Source organism: Stegostoma tigrinum, chromosome 13 (assembly GCF_030684315.1).
Source record: "Stegostoma tigrinum isolate sSteTig4 chromosome 13, sSteTig4.hap1, whole genome shotgun sequence".
Classification (NCBI taxonomy): Eukaryota; Metazoa; Chordata; class Chondrichthyes; order Orectolobiformes; family Stegostomatidae; genus Stegostoma; species Stegostoma tigrinum.
Window position 1 is genome coordinate 6696359 of NC_081366.1, and position 14626 is coordinate 6710984.

General features: G+C 39.3%; 1 protein-coding gene across 3 annotated transcripts in view; it reads right to left on the reverse strand.

Moving 5' to 3' along the window:
- Positions 1-2199: 2199 nt before the first annotated feature.
- LOC125458242 (protocadherin-10-like) overlaps positions 2200-14626 on the reverse strand; it is a 147206-nt gene continuing 134779 nt past the window's right edge. For all 3 annotated transcript variants that reach the window (XM_048543340.2, XM_048543342.2, XM_048543341.2), the window contains exon 2: positions 2200-3531. In XM_048543340.2, the coding sequence (XP_048399297.2) occupies positions 3382-3531 (150 nt within the window). In that variant the 3' untranslated portion in view covers positions 2200-3381. The remainder of the gene's footprint in view (positions 3532-14626) is intronic.

Below are 14626 nucleotides of genomic sequence, written 5' to 3' on the forward strand. Positions count from 1 at the left end.
ACTAAATTTGAACAATAAAATCATTGCATGAAGGTTTGAATAAGTGCTATAAATTCGCAATGTAAAACAGTTCCATTGGGGAAATTCGAAAATTTCACTCCATCACACTCACTGATAAATGTAAGCATACTCAATAGAAACGCAAACCATTCCTTATTGGAAAATATAAAGAGATTGCACAACCTTCTGATTATTTTGCATTCGTGTATTGAATTTTTCTGACAAACTTTGATTGTAATCTCTCTTGACTGAATGATAAAAATCACATTTTTTGGTATGATATCTGTATGCTAACAGCAGCATTACGTTAATGGCAACTCGAAACAAGATACTTATAAATACACTCAATGAGTCAAACTAACGATCTTATTCTCGAAAATTATTTCATGATTAACGGTTTATGCGGGTTGATATTGTCAAATCTTAAAGTAAAAGGTGGGTGTTTCGATCCAAATTGTGGTGTAATCTTTCATATTGAATTACTAATCGATAATGCTATCACTTCTCTTCACCTGTAGTATCATTTAAAGTTACTTAAACCATGTTGCATTGCCATTAATGTCAAAATCTTGGACCAATTTGGTTCAAGGAGAAAAGCGAGGCAACGGTGAGGGCCACGACAACACTCCCCAGACTAAGTTTACAATGTTGTTTTCTTTTCACTTTTCAATAAACCGTCAGGATCGAATAACAATAGTTTTTCACAGATTATGCAAGTTGAAAAACAATATTTTTGGTGTATGATAAGTTCATTGTATCTGGAATCAATAACAATCACTGTAATTAGACCTATCATGGGATCACTCGAGTGCTTTTACGAATGCTGTAATCAGAATAATCAGTATCACAAGGATAGATACTAAACGTGTGCAAGAGTGTAAAAGTACCAACAAGTGCCAGCACCATGTAGTTTTAACTCTATCGACTTAATTCTAAATATTGAATCCTTAATTTGTACGTTATTCTAAGTGCCCTGTCGTGAACTAAACAATATGCCTTAATTAATAGCTGGCTGAGCATATGGCGAACCACTACACCAACATTTATTATCCAGTGCTAAATTTGGGTTTCCATGCAAATCTGAAATGGTACACATTAAAACTTCGATCAACCATTATTTAATTACCCCTGAAATATGTGCTTCTATCTTAAGAAATAAAGCATGATACTAATAAATTAAACCAGTCTTTTGTAGTTGTATCTCTCATGTGAGTCTAGGCACTGTCTGATGCTCTGATCATGCCAAGCCTCAACAGTGACACCCCAACTGTGCCACATGAACCAAAGTTTTATGTTTTGGGTGCTAAGTGTACGTGCTTTATGTCAGCCACCACCATCTTTTAATCACCATTTCATTCACCACTACTAAATGGCCAATAAATGTCAAATCATGAACAACCCAGTCGAAGCAGATTTCCCTTTTGCATCAGAAGCAGGAACTTGTCAACAATTGCCCCGATTTCTTTCCTTTGTATTGGAATTACCATCTTGATTGAAATGATTCTGCATGAGAGATTATATTTTACCATTGCTAAAGTCATCCGACTGACTTCATAGGGTTCACTGAATACTGCAGAAATGACTGGACGCAATCTCTAAATATCACTATCAATTCTTCTGCTGCTGTGTTGGGACGTACCTAGTGTAATTGCCTATCCGACTCCGTCTTATTTTCCTCAGAAATAATTTCTTAAATATAAAGATCACAAATATAAAAATAAATTTGATACTTCAAGTCTGTTGAGCAATTTTGTACTCCAAACGCAAAGCATTAGAAACTTTGCAGTAGTTGCATAACGTCTACGATCTATATTAAATTCAGTACAAGGAGTTGACCAACAGATTCTATTCTGCTTTATTGAAAAGGGCTTCCACCTTCGACGGAAGCATAATATCCATATTCGAAATTAGAGTGCAAATAAGTTTGTTGTAAGAAAACAACAATTGGATTAATGTTCATTCATTTCAAGTGAACAAAATTTAATTGGATGTTCTGTGATATTTCACACTTTTCATGTTATCTTTCTAAAAAATGGCAGTGAATTTTGATCTTCAAAATTAAATGCATTAAATGTAACTGAGCAGCACGTCATCACACACATTCAGAACTAGGAAATAAAAATAATTTTGTTTGATATTCTGTTGCTACCAGCAACTTGCATTTTACCTAAAAGTATACAAGATGACAGAAGTCTCTGATCAGAGTTATTACTTTATTAAGTAAATTGGACTCACTGACAACAAAATGCACTTTTAAAACATTTACAAGTAGAAGTGCCTCTGTGGAAAGCTTCTTCTGCACAGAGACCGATATCAAGTAACTTGCAAGTTGACTGAACGTAACGACAACTGATAAAAAGCTTGAAGTAGATAGTTTTAGAGTTAAATTTCAATGCACAAGAAAGAGAAATGAAGCCTTTAACACTGTATCAATATTGCTTCTCTTCGTCCACAATTGCTCATTGCTGGCATCTGTATTTCGGTTCCAAAATGGTGTCAATATTTCAGTTGCAATCCCTTGTTGCGTCCAGAATTTACATTGTGCCTATTATCCATATTTCCGTGAATGAGCCACCATGTTTAATCGATTCATTTGCATTTTACAAATTAAAAGATGACTCACTGTATTGTCCAGAAATAGATGATGAGGAATGATAAGAATTGGGGTAGGTAGACGTGATAGAAGAAGGGTGATGGGGACATCGGGTTGGTCAGTTGTTCTGCTCCAACAAAGTAAGTGCAGAATATTCCATCAGGAAGTTCATAAAAATATTCCTGGCAGAAATTGTGTCACATATTCAGTAGAAAATTGTCTTGTCAGAAAACAAGAAACACGAGTTGCTGTATACAGGTGCAAATACAAAGTTGCTGGAGAAGCTCAGCAGATCTGGCATCATCTGTGAAGGAAGAACCAGAGTTAACATTTCACGTCAGGTGGCCCTTCCTCAGAACTCACAGAAATTTTCCTTCACAGATGCTGCCAGACCTGTTGAACTTCTCCAGAAGTTTTGTTTTTAATCCTGATTTACAGAATTGGCGTTTCTTTCAGTTTTTATTTAGTTGCTATTTACAGGTGACAGTCTTGCGACAAATACAGAGTGTTATGAAGATGGGTATTCACAATAACAACTACGTAATGGGATGTTGCCTTTATTCATACCTATATATAGACAAATATTATTATGACGTACACACTGTCAATCAGTTGGGAAGCATGCAATTTGACTGAACAGAAGTTATTCATCTTGGAGCACAATGAGCTGCAAGTTTGCCTAACATTGCATAAGTTAGCCAGAATAAGCAGACCAAAAACATTTTTTCATCCTTCTCACCATACCGACAAAACATTAACTCGAATTACTATATACCCATACAGAGCTCCTACAAGGCACGCGAATGTATTTCTACGAGCCTTCTGGGATCAGGCTCCACTTCACATTTATCCGAAGTATACAATCCTATCCCATACTGTCCTGAAGAGCATCTTTCGATAGAGGATTGCTCCAAATCCCGCTGTCTGTTGTTGTATGCCTGAAAACACAAACAAAGGAAGCAAGTTTTAGAGACATATTTTAACTTTTATCGGCAAAGATTGGAGTACAAAAGTGAAATTACGAGGCAGAAAACAACTTATTTCAACTTTTAATGAGAGAAAATAAAGACTTACAAAACATGGCACAAAGTCATATTTAATTATTTCATATTAGTTATCAACCAACTCTGAAATATACTTAAATTATTGCTGGCATACCCTTGTGTTACTCCTCCTATCTGTTTAAGAAGACTATTTGATTTTTAGTGGTAACAATCATGTACAGCTTTTCGGATGGAAGAGTGGCTACGTTAATGCTCTGTCTATTTTGATTCTCCTTTGTCTTGTTCTTCACAACATTTCTATGTTCATACGGAGCTTCTGCTGTCAATACCCACTTATGCGTAAACAAGGACGTCACTATATATATATATCTAACGTACAGATTTCCGTCTATATACTGCATTAATGGGAAGTTAAATCCACATAGGTAATGCACAAATGTTATTTATGTACATTAAAGCCAACAATTTCTGTAAAGGAGAATAAAGGGATTGATCTGGGTGCGGATGGAATATGAGATTAATCTTGCAGGGAACAGGCAAACTGAATATATAAATTTCTATAGATTTGTGAAGAGAAACTTATTAGTGAAATGTTTCAGCGAAGACAAACATGGTCAACTCGCATTCAGAAACCTGGGTCACAATAACAAGCAAAGAGATAACTCCCCCTCCCATTCCTTAGACGACATGTCCATCACGGGCCTCCTGCAGGGCCACAATGATGTCACCTGAAGGTTGCAGGAACAGCAACTCATATTCCACTTGGGAACCCTGCAGCCCAATGGTATCAATGTGGTCTTCACAAGCTTCAAAATCTCCCCATCCCCCACTGCATCCCAAAACCAACCCAACTCGTCCCCTCCCCCAACTGCATCACAAAACCAGCCCAACTCGTTCCCGCCTCCCTAACCTGTTCTTCCTCTCACCTATCCCCTCCTCCCACCTCAAGCTGCATCTCCATTTCCCACCTATCAACGTCATCCCGCCTCCTTGACCTGTCCATCCTACCCGGACTGACCTATCTCCTCCCCGCCTCCCCACCTATAATCTCCTCTCCACCTATCTTCTTCTCTCTCCATCTTCAGTCCACCTCCCCCTCTCTCCCTATTTATTTCAGTACCCTCTGCCCATTCCCCCTCTCTGATGAAGGGCCTAGGCCCGAAACGCCAGCTTTTGTGCTCCTGAGATGCTGCTTGGCCTGCTGTGTTCATCCAGCTACACACTTTGTTATCTTGGATTATCCAGCATCAGCAGTTCTCATTATCTCTTATCGCAGAACAATTAAACATGGATTTTGATTCTGTCTTGACAAAGCTTAGGTATAATGGATATGCCACAGCTTTGTGAGATTAGGGTATCGTGCTCGATGGTCAGCCATAATCATTTTGAATAGCAGAGTAGACCCGAGGGCTGGTATGGCGCACTCCTATGCCTCTCTCCTCTGTTTCCAAAGCACAATTTATGTACCAAAGTTTTGGACAAATATCGGGTCTCGTGAGTGGTAGGAACTGAAGGTAATCAGAATAAGTAGAAAAGTGATGTTGAGGAAATTAATTCAGTAAAATATCAATACATTGCCAGAGCCTATCAATCTGCATCCCATTGTGCCTGGAGAAATGGCCTGAAAAATAATAGATGTTTTGGTGGTCTTTTGTTTTACTCTTCTGTATACTCTTGAACAGTCCCCATGGATAGCTAACATAATCCCACTGATTAAAAAAAAGAGATAGAAAGAAAAATGAAACAGTAAGTTATTAACTGGTTGAAGTCTGACATTGTTAATGTTGAAAATGCTAGGCCTCATTATGAAATAGTTAATTAGCAGAACAGTTGGGAAATAGTCTCATGATCAAACAGCCAGGAAGGATTTAAGAAAGGGAAGTCATGCTTGGTAAATCTACCGGAATGTTTTAAATTTGTAACTAGGGAGCTTACAAGGGAAACAAGGAGATGTGCTTTACCTGGACTTTCAGAATGATTTTGTTCAGGTAACACAAACGCATTTAGCATGTAAAATTAAGGCCCATGAGAATGGGGCAAGCAAACTGACTTGGACAGAGAGCTGGTTGGCAGACAGGAAGCAAAGAGTGGGAACAAACAGTTTTTACTTTTGGAATGGTATCGAGTCACTATCGGGAATCACTCAGATCAGTGCTTGGACATTACCTATTCACAATGCTTTCCATTGGTTTCGATGTGGAAACTAAATATAGTCTCTCCAAGTTTGCAGGTAATACAAAACCTGATGGGAGGTTGAGCAATGAAAAGGGGGCAGCGATGATTCATTGCGACTTGGATAGTTTGAGTGATTAGTTTGACAGATGATATATAATAAGGATATACGTGAGCTTATCGATTTTGCTAATCAAATCAGCAAGGCGGATTATTTTCTGAATGACCATAGATTTGAGAAAGTGGGAGGTGCAATGACATCTGTCTATCCTTGCACACTATTCACTGAAAGTAAACGTGCAGTTGTTTTGGCTATACAACAGCCTAGTGGTATATTAGCATTCATGGCATGAGAATTTGAGTCGAGTAACAGGAATATCTGGCTGCAATTGCAAAGGGCCTTGCTGAGAACACATCTCGATTATTTTCTGCAGTTTTTCTCTCCCTACCTGATAAATGATGTTCTACTTATGGAGAACGTTCAGTGAAGCTTAAACTGACTGATTCCTATGATTGATATAATTTAGAACTGACATATCAAGCATAATGCAACAATTAGAAATGCATTCACTGAATTTTAAATGAACAGGAGTGAATACATAGACAGCTATAAAATCGTAAGACAGCTGTACTGTTCAAGTGCAGAAAGGATGTTCCCGATGAAATGAGACTACCAAACCAGAGTTAAAGGGCAAGGTTATGGGATAAGCCATTCAGAACAGAGATAAAGAGAAATTTCCTTATCTAGAGAATAGTGAGCCTATGTAATTGATTGCCACAGAAAACATTTGAGGCGAAAGTACGAAATGTTTTCTGGAAGGAGTTAGAGATGGTTCTTTGGGGTAAAGCGATAAAAGGATAGGGGAGAAAGCAGGAACTGGGTAACGAACCGGGTGATGGGACATGAGCATTGAGTTCTATGTGTTAACGTTGCCCCTCTGAGTTCAGCATAGCTTCAAGTTTTCAAAGTGTACCATGAGGGGGAAGGTGACAACGTGATCCATGTTGATAGCAGAAACATTGAAACAAACAAACAAAAAAGGGTAACAAAGTGTGAAGCTGGATGAACACAGCAGGCCAAGCAGCATCTCAGGAGCTCCTGAGATGCTGCTTGGCCTGCTGTGTTCATCCAGCTTCACACTATGTTATCTTGGATTCTCCAGCATCTGCAGTTCCCATTATTTCTGAAACAAAAAAAAAGGTTCCTCAGTTTGAATATTGCAGTAGAAATGAAGCTAGTAAGTGGGACATTAGTGATAGTAATCATCAGTTTATATTAAGTTCCAATGTTATCAGTCATTAGTTGGGTGACAACTTGTGTAATGTGTGCATTTCTTGTCAGTTCATTATGAATAGAATGTAATAGCACTAAAGACAGTGGTAGTATTTTTCTCTGGATGTTACCAGGATTGGAAGTATTTGGTAGATTTTAATGATTGAATAGACAGGCAGTTACAGGGGAGGCTGTGGTTCGTTTTATTTGAGGTGTACAAAATAATGAGGAATTTGGATACAGTGATTTTGAACAGTTGATTTAACTTAGCAGCGAGACAGCGATGCAGAAAATGTCATCTAGATTAATATTTGGCATAACTGTGTTGTCTCGTGATGAAAGAATTGACAAACTGGCTTCATTTCTACAACAGTTGGAAGACTGGCGTTGACTTGATGTGCCTTGAGAATACTGATATACGAAAGACCCTGAATGATAGCGATATAATAAAGTTCGAAAGGATATTACCTACTTTGGAAATACCCAGACGATGAGGTGCGATGTAAAACAAAAATGGTGCTCACCCCTTTTTTAGGGCAGAAATTCACTTTTATATCAGTGTGAAACTTTCTTCTCACTTTGTTGTCTGTGAGAAATCCATGCCTTAGAATGTGGTGAGGAGGGGCACTGAAATGCTTTAAGATGAGCATAAATGCAATCTTGTTAGCCAAACTAAGCAAAGGCTATATTGCATTGACTGGAATGTTGATTTTGAAATACTGTCTGATCAGAACGACCTCACTGATGGTTGGATGAAGCTCAAGTGGCCATTTATCGATTCTTCCCCGTGATTCTCTTAATTTATTCATTCGCAGTATGAGGGTAGCACTGGCCAGGCAGTATTTATTTCTCATCCCTAATTGCCCAGAGGGCAGTTGAGAGTCAACCACATTGCCGTGGGTTTGGAGTCACATGTAGGCCAGACCAGGTAAGGATGGCAGTTTCCTTCCCTGAAGGACATTATTGAATCAAATGTCCTTTTCTTTTCTGACAATTGACAATGGATTCATGGTCATTATTAAATTCGTAATTCCAGATATTATGTAGAATTCAAATTCCACCATCTGTTGTGGAGTGATTCATACCTGCGTCCCCAGAACACTATTTGGGTCTCTGGATTAATAGCCCAGCGATAATACCACTAGGTCATCGCGTCCCCCAGGAAGACCAGTCTTGTCAAAGTTGGCACCACAGTGAACACAACCCCGGGAATACAGATCATTGACCCTGAATGCCAGGAGATCTCATGGATTTGATTTAAATATCAACAATACAATCTCCTTCTGATTAAGGTCGACTACCTTCTGCAGAGAATGAGAACTTGTCCATACAGAACAGAATTTTGTTAAAGATATAGGTGGTAATATCAAAATGTCCTTGGTGGAGAACTTCAAAAGCCTTTACAAGTGAAGCGTTTGGTAACATCATGACTGACCTACCTTATCAACTGAAGAAAGAGATAATTGCATAATTGCTGGACTACGTGCAAGGGATTTTTTAATGAAACAAACAGAAGGGTAAGATACACTTGACTTCTTCTTCGCTAACTTACGTTTTGAAGCTAGATCTGTGAAAGACAACATTGACATTTCTGTGCAGTCAAATTCCTGTCTCAGTATAGAAGACCAACTGCATGGTGTTGTGTGGATGAATGCAACAGTATTCAAACTGATCTAGCAATTCAAAACTGGACATCCATTAGGGACTGTGAGCTATCAGTTGCAGCAGATGTTTATTCAACCATCATCTATAATCTTAAGATTTAGCATATCCTTGTTATAAAGAAGAGCACAGGAGAGCATGCCAGAAGCATCATTAAAAGTAAGGCATCAGTTTGATGCAACTACAAACCAGGGTAACCTGCGAACGAAGAATATTCAGCATGTAGTAGCTAGAACTAAGTGGTTATATAAACAACCAATCAAGTTATCGTTTTGCAGTTCTGTTACATCCCGTTTTTACCGGTGATGAAACATTAAGCATCTAACAAGAGAACGCAGCTTTGAAAATACGCTGCATGCTCAATTCTTGGAGAAACTAGTGCAAAAAGATTCCTGTATATTCTGAAATTGTCCAGATGGGATATTTATCTTAATTTCCTCCTTGTGTACTTAATATCACATGTACCTGCTTTCAGCTTTTTGATTTACTGTGCTGTAGCAGGAAACGACTGAAAACATGCTTGACTATCAATCGGTGGTGTCTTTAATGGCTTTGGTACCACGCGTCTGATAATCAAACTGAGCCACTGATATAGCTAAGTTTGTCTAGCACAGTTAAAACTTGGGCATATATACAACAATTTAGAAAGTTGCCAATTTGTGCCTTGTCAATTCAACAGCGACTTTTCAAAACATAGCAAATACTACCTCTTCAATTTACTCTATTGACGCTCTAACATGCGATCGAGTAACACTTATTCCAGTACACGTGACTCACTGACACACAGATTGGTTATAGCAGAGACAGTTAGCTCCTACATTGACGACAGTTTATTCCAGATAACCAAGTGTGGAGCTGGATGAACACGGCAGGGCAAGCAGCATCTTAGGAACACAAAGATGCTGCTTGGCTTGCTGTGTTCATCCAGCTCCACACTGTCATCTCGGATTCTCCAGCATCTGCAGTTCCCATTATCCCTGATTACAGTTTGTTCCAAACGTGTTCAGAGTACAAAAGCTGACGCGAAAGTGAACTGTATTGACATCATGGCTGCATTAGTCTGGACATGGCATCGCAGAACCCTGGCAAAATACAAATAAATGGGAATTGGGGATAAACATTCCTTGGCTTAGAATCAAACCCAACGCTGAGGAAGATTCTCTAACTTTTCGAGATTGCTCAGCTCAGCCCAAAAAACGTCACAGCAGGAATTCCTCTCGTTCTGTCCTAGGCACACGTATTTTAAACAGCTTCACCACCAGCTACCCAGCGTCTCAAATTTAGAAGTGAGGATGTTCATTGACTTCGGCTGAGAAGTATAACTTGAACTCAGACAACTGTCAATAAATTACAACTTAGATTTCGAATGTGTGATTTGAATATTATTAATTTTCAATTTGGATTTTTGAATTGTGAAATAATAGTGTATCGGTTTTCTTATCTGTCCCAGGGTGTTAATCATTACCTTATAATTATTTTATAGCTTTGGTGATTTGTTTGCAATATTTTTGAGAGATATAACTTCCTAGAATTAATGAATTTCCATTAACACAGGAGCAAGGTACACACTGTCGTACCTTAACCCATTTCATGGGAATTTCTAGGTATTTTGTTAAGTTTATGGGCAACAACCATAGCTGAAAAAGGCATTGTTTCTGTCTTACTGCATGCTATGTTGTACAGATGTATCAGCTGAAGATGGATATGCAGAGCAATGCTTCTAAGAAAGAAAGAGATATGAATATAATTATTAGCTTACATTAAGAAATTTAGTGTTGTTTCCAGGCCAGGAGCATTCGAATAAAACCCTGAAAACATTATTTGAGACTGAGAAAATTTAAAATCAACCTTATGAATGAGGAAGCAGACGCGATTTTCAGATATACCAAATTGGTAATTGTTTTCATGTTATTTATAAGTAACTGAGTTTATTTTATATTATAGACATTGAATCTCCTAAATAACTTTTGGTTTCAATGTTTGAAACAAATTTACGATTTTATATGCATGTTTTTCAGTAAGACTCCACGTTGTTAATATGAAAAGACTAAACAAGATGAAATCTACCAATATGGTACTTGACCAGTATAATATCAGCTCACTTCATCGGCCAATCTCGAACGGGGATATAATTAGGTTCTCCCTTTTAAATTCGTTGGCATTACAATTGTAAATTGTGTGATCTTGATGTTGTCAATGACCATAGGTGGAACTGTACAAGTCAATAATATATGATGGCTACAGGAGGAGGTGAGAGGTTTGGAAGTTTTTAGAGAGTAGTTCACTTCCTGATTATCCAGAGTCACTGCATCATCTACAAGAGACACATCAAATTTTGATGAAATATTTTCAACTTGCTTCGCAGTGTTTAGATCTAGGAACAGTAAAGATAATTGGTCAGCGTGCAGCATGAAACAGCCTAGTATCCCATTCAAAATTTACTCATTCCACAACTGAAATGTGCATTTCATCTGAAGAATGTATTTGCAAGAATTCACCAAGGGTCCATTGACGGGAAACTTCCGAACCTGCGAGTTTTACGACATCGAAGAGGAAGGACAGAGACACACTCAATCACATTATCAGCGTAAGAACGGAATAACTCAGAGCAGGAGGGGGCAATTCAGTCCCACGAATCTGCCCCACCATTTAATTCAATCTGGGGTGGGTGGAACCTTCAAGCCTGAAAGGTTGCATTTTGTCAGAATTGGGATAAGTATTCTCGGGCGGGATTTTGGTCGTTGCGTTCGTGAGATTTTAATCTAGTATGGCAGACATTGCGAACCAAAGTGGATCGTGTTAACACCAGAAAATTGGAGGTCGAACATTAGTTGCTGATATAATCGGAGACTGAGAAAAGCTAAAGAAGTGGGGAAAGCTAAGCGTCCAGCAAAGACACTTGAGGAGTTTGAGCTGTTTATAGTTCAATGAAGGGAGTATTACAAATTACGCAGATGAATTAAGAGCACGGATAAGTACATAGCAGCACGATGTCGTTGCTATAATGGAAACCTGACTGAAGGAGCGACAAAATTGACTGTTTAATATCGCTGGATATAGAGTTTTTAGGCAGGATAGAGTGGGCTACTAAAAAGATTCCAGGGGTGGAGGGTAGTGGTACTGGTCAAAGAATCAATTCCAGTTATGAGAAGGGACGATATTCGAAACAGATAAGGTTGGCCATCTTACTAGGTGGACACGACAGAAGCCGAAATAGTGAGATAATTATACAAGAACGTATATGCCCAAAGGTTGCTACCTGTAAAATTAAGAGGACAATAATAGTTGGGAATTTAACTATCCCAATATCAACTGACTTTCAAACAACTTAATGGGAACTGAGGGGAAAATATTCTGGATTCAGCTCTGGGAATGAAGATGAACCGATCTGACAACGATCTGATTTGTCCATAATTGAATCGAAGTTAAATCCTTCTCGTATTTTACCAGAAATGTGATCACTGAACAATTCATTTATGTCACTGCATAGACCTTCGTCTACATACACTGCAGTTACTTTCATAATCAAGTTATCTGTGCATGCAGTCACAATGTGACAATGTGACAGACGTCTTGTTCACAAACAGGGGCATTGTCTTTCGCATTACTTTTCGTAATTTCAATTTGCACAGTTCCTTCCATCAAGTATCATTAATGTTAGTTCAACATTTGGTTCTTGTTCTCTGTTTAAGTGTCGTGATAACACTAGATCTGGGATTCCAGATTACCCGTCACCTGACAGTGATCTCAAAAGGCAATATCGGTTTGGATTCAGTTGATAAGAACGACACTATTGCTTCCAGCGTCCACATGAGCAACATTTTGAAGTGGTGTCAGTCCTGAAATTTCCAGGTTAACTTCCTTTCTTTTGAAAACTGATACATTCTATTTTATGTCAAGAATGTCTCCTTCAACAAAATATATTTTAATTGGATTCTCCATCACCACCTGCTACGTTAGAATGCAACTGTGGGTCTTATCCAAAAAGCTTCTCTCTGTCAACTTTTTTTTTCTGAATAAGCACAATTCCAGTTCTTAAATTTACAGAAAATCGTTGTGCTTTATTTCAGATGCAATCCAAAACCTGCTTTCAGGATATTGTTTAATATCTAAGCTGAAGTATTCTGCGATATTCCCAACACAGGTACCAAGTAGTAATTCTTCAGGAACTGTGTCGCAAATGATTACGGACAACGGATACAAGAGAATCAGGTAAAGAACGGGCCACTTCTATACTCTGATATTCTGCAATGATGGCAAATCTGGATCAAAGTACTCTAAGTATAACTTTCCACTTCAAAAATTAATTTTATTTTCCTTACTGTCAGGAAGGAAAGTTGTCCCTTCATTACCTTTGTTTGCCAGATTTTGGATTTTTTTTTCATCTACTGTCGTTTTTCTCAGCTAGAATCGTAAATATTCTTTAAATAAACTGCCATTGATTTCCCTAACACATCCAGAAATATGATTCGAAAGTGAGGAAAGACGAGAGCTCCATGTTTCTTCAAAATTTCACAGATTTTTGTGGAAGGGATTGGTGCTGGATTATCAGCCATATTTTCTCAGCTTATTGGTAAAAAGCAACACAAAGAAACTTGGCCAAGAATAAACCGTTGGTGTTGCTAAGGCAATCGCACATCTACAGAAGACCAAAAATCCTGCTTTTAAAGCTGTACAATTACAATTGACATTTCTGTGCAATGTTGCTATATGATTAAAACGTTGTCTCCCTTTCCGTGGAAGTTAATTAAGGTTATATGTTAGCAGCCTGAAGACCAGTTCTCAGACTTATACTATTCGTCATTGCTTGAGTATGTCAGTAAACATAGTCTAATGATAACATGAAACTGTCTTTTCTAACAAAGTGTGGGGCTGGATGAACACAGTAGGCCAAGCAGCATCTTAGGAGCACAAAAGCTGATGTTTCGGGCCTCGACCCTTCATCAGGAAAGGGGGATGGGGAGAGGATTCTGAAAACTATAGGGAGAGTGGTGAGGCAGACTGAAGATGGATTGAGGAGAAGTTAGGTGGAGAGGAGAGTATGGATGGGGAGGTAGTGAGGGGATATGCGAGTCTGGGGAGGATGGACAGGTCAATGGGGCAGGATGAGGTCAGTAGGCAGGAAATGGAAGTGTGGCTTGACTTGGGAGGAGGGGATAGGTGAGAGGAAGAACAGGTTAGTCAGGACGGGGATGAGCTGGACTGGTTTTGGGATGCAATGAGGGGAGGGGAGATTTTGAAGCTGGTGAAATCCACATTGATACCATTAGGCTGCAGGGTTCCCAAGCAGAATATGAGTTGCTGTTCCTGCAAACTCTGCGTTGCATCATTATGACACTGCAGGAGGCCTGGGATGGACATGTCGTCGAAGGAATAGAAGGGGGAGTTGAAATGCTTCATGACTGGGAGGCGCAGTTGTTTACTGCAAACTGAGCATAGGTGTTCTGCAAAGCGATCCCCAAGCATCTGCTTTGTTTCCTCACTGGGTACAGCGGATGCAGTATACCACATTGGCAGATGTGCAGGTGAACATCTGCTTGATGTGGAAAGTCATCTTGGGGCCTGGGATGGGGGTGAGGGACGAGGTGTGGGGGCAGGTGTAGCACTTCCTGTGGTTGCAGGGGAAAGTGCCGGGTGTGGTGGGGTTGGAGGGGAGTGTGGAGCGGACAAGGGATTCATGGAGAGAGTGGTCTCTCCAGAAGGCAGACAAGGGTGGGATTGGAAAAATGTCTTTAGTAGGGAGTCAGATTGTAGATGGCAGAAGTGTCCGAAGATAATGTGTTGTATCCGGAGGTTGGTGGGCTGGTATGTGAGGACTACGGGGATCCCCTTTGGGCGGTTATTGCGGGGGTGGGGTGTGAGGGATGAGGTGCTGGAAATGCAGAAGACTCCGTTGAGGGCATTCTCGACCACTCTCCACCT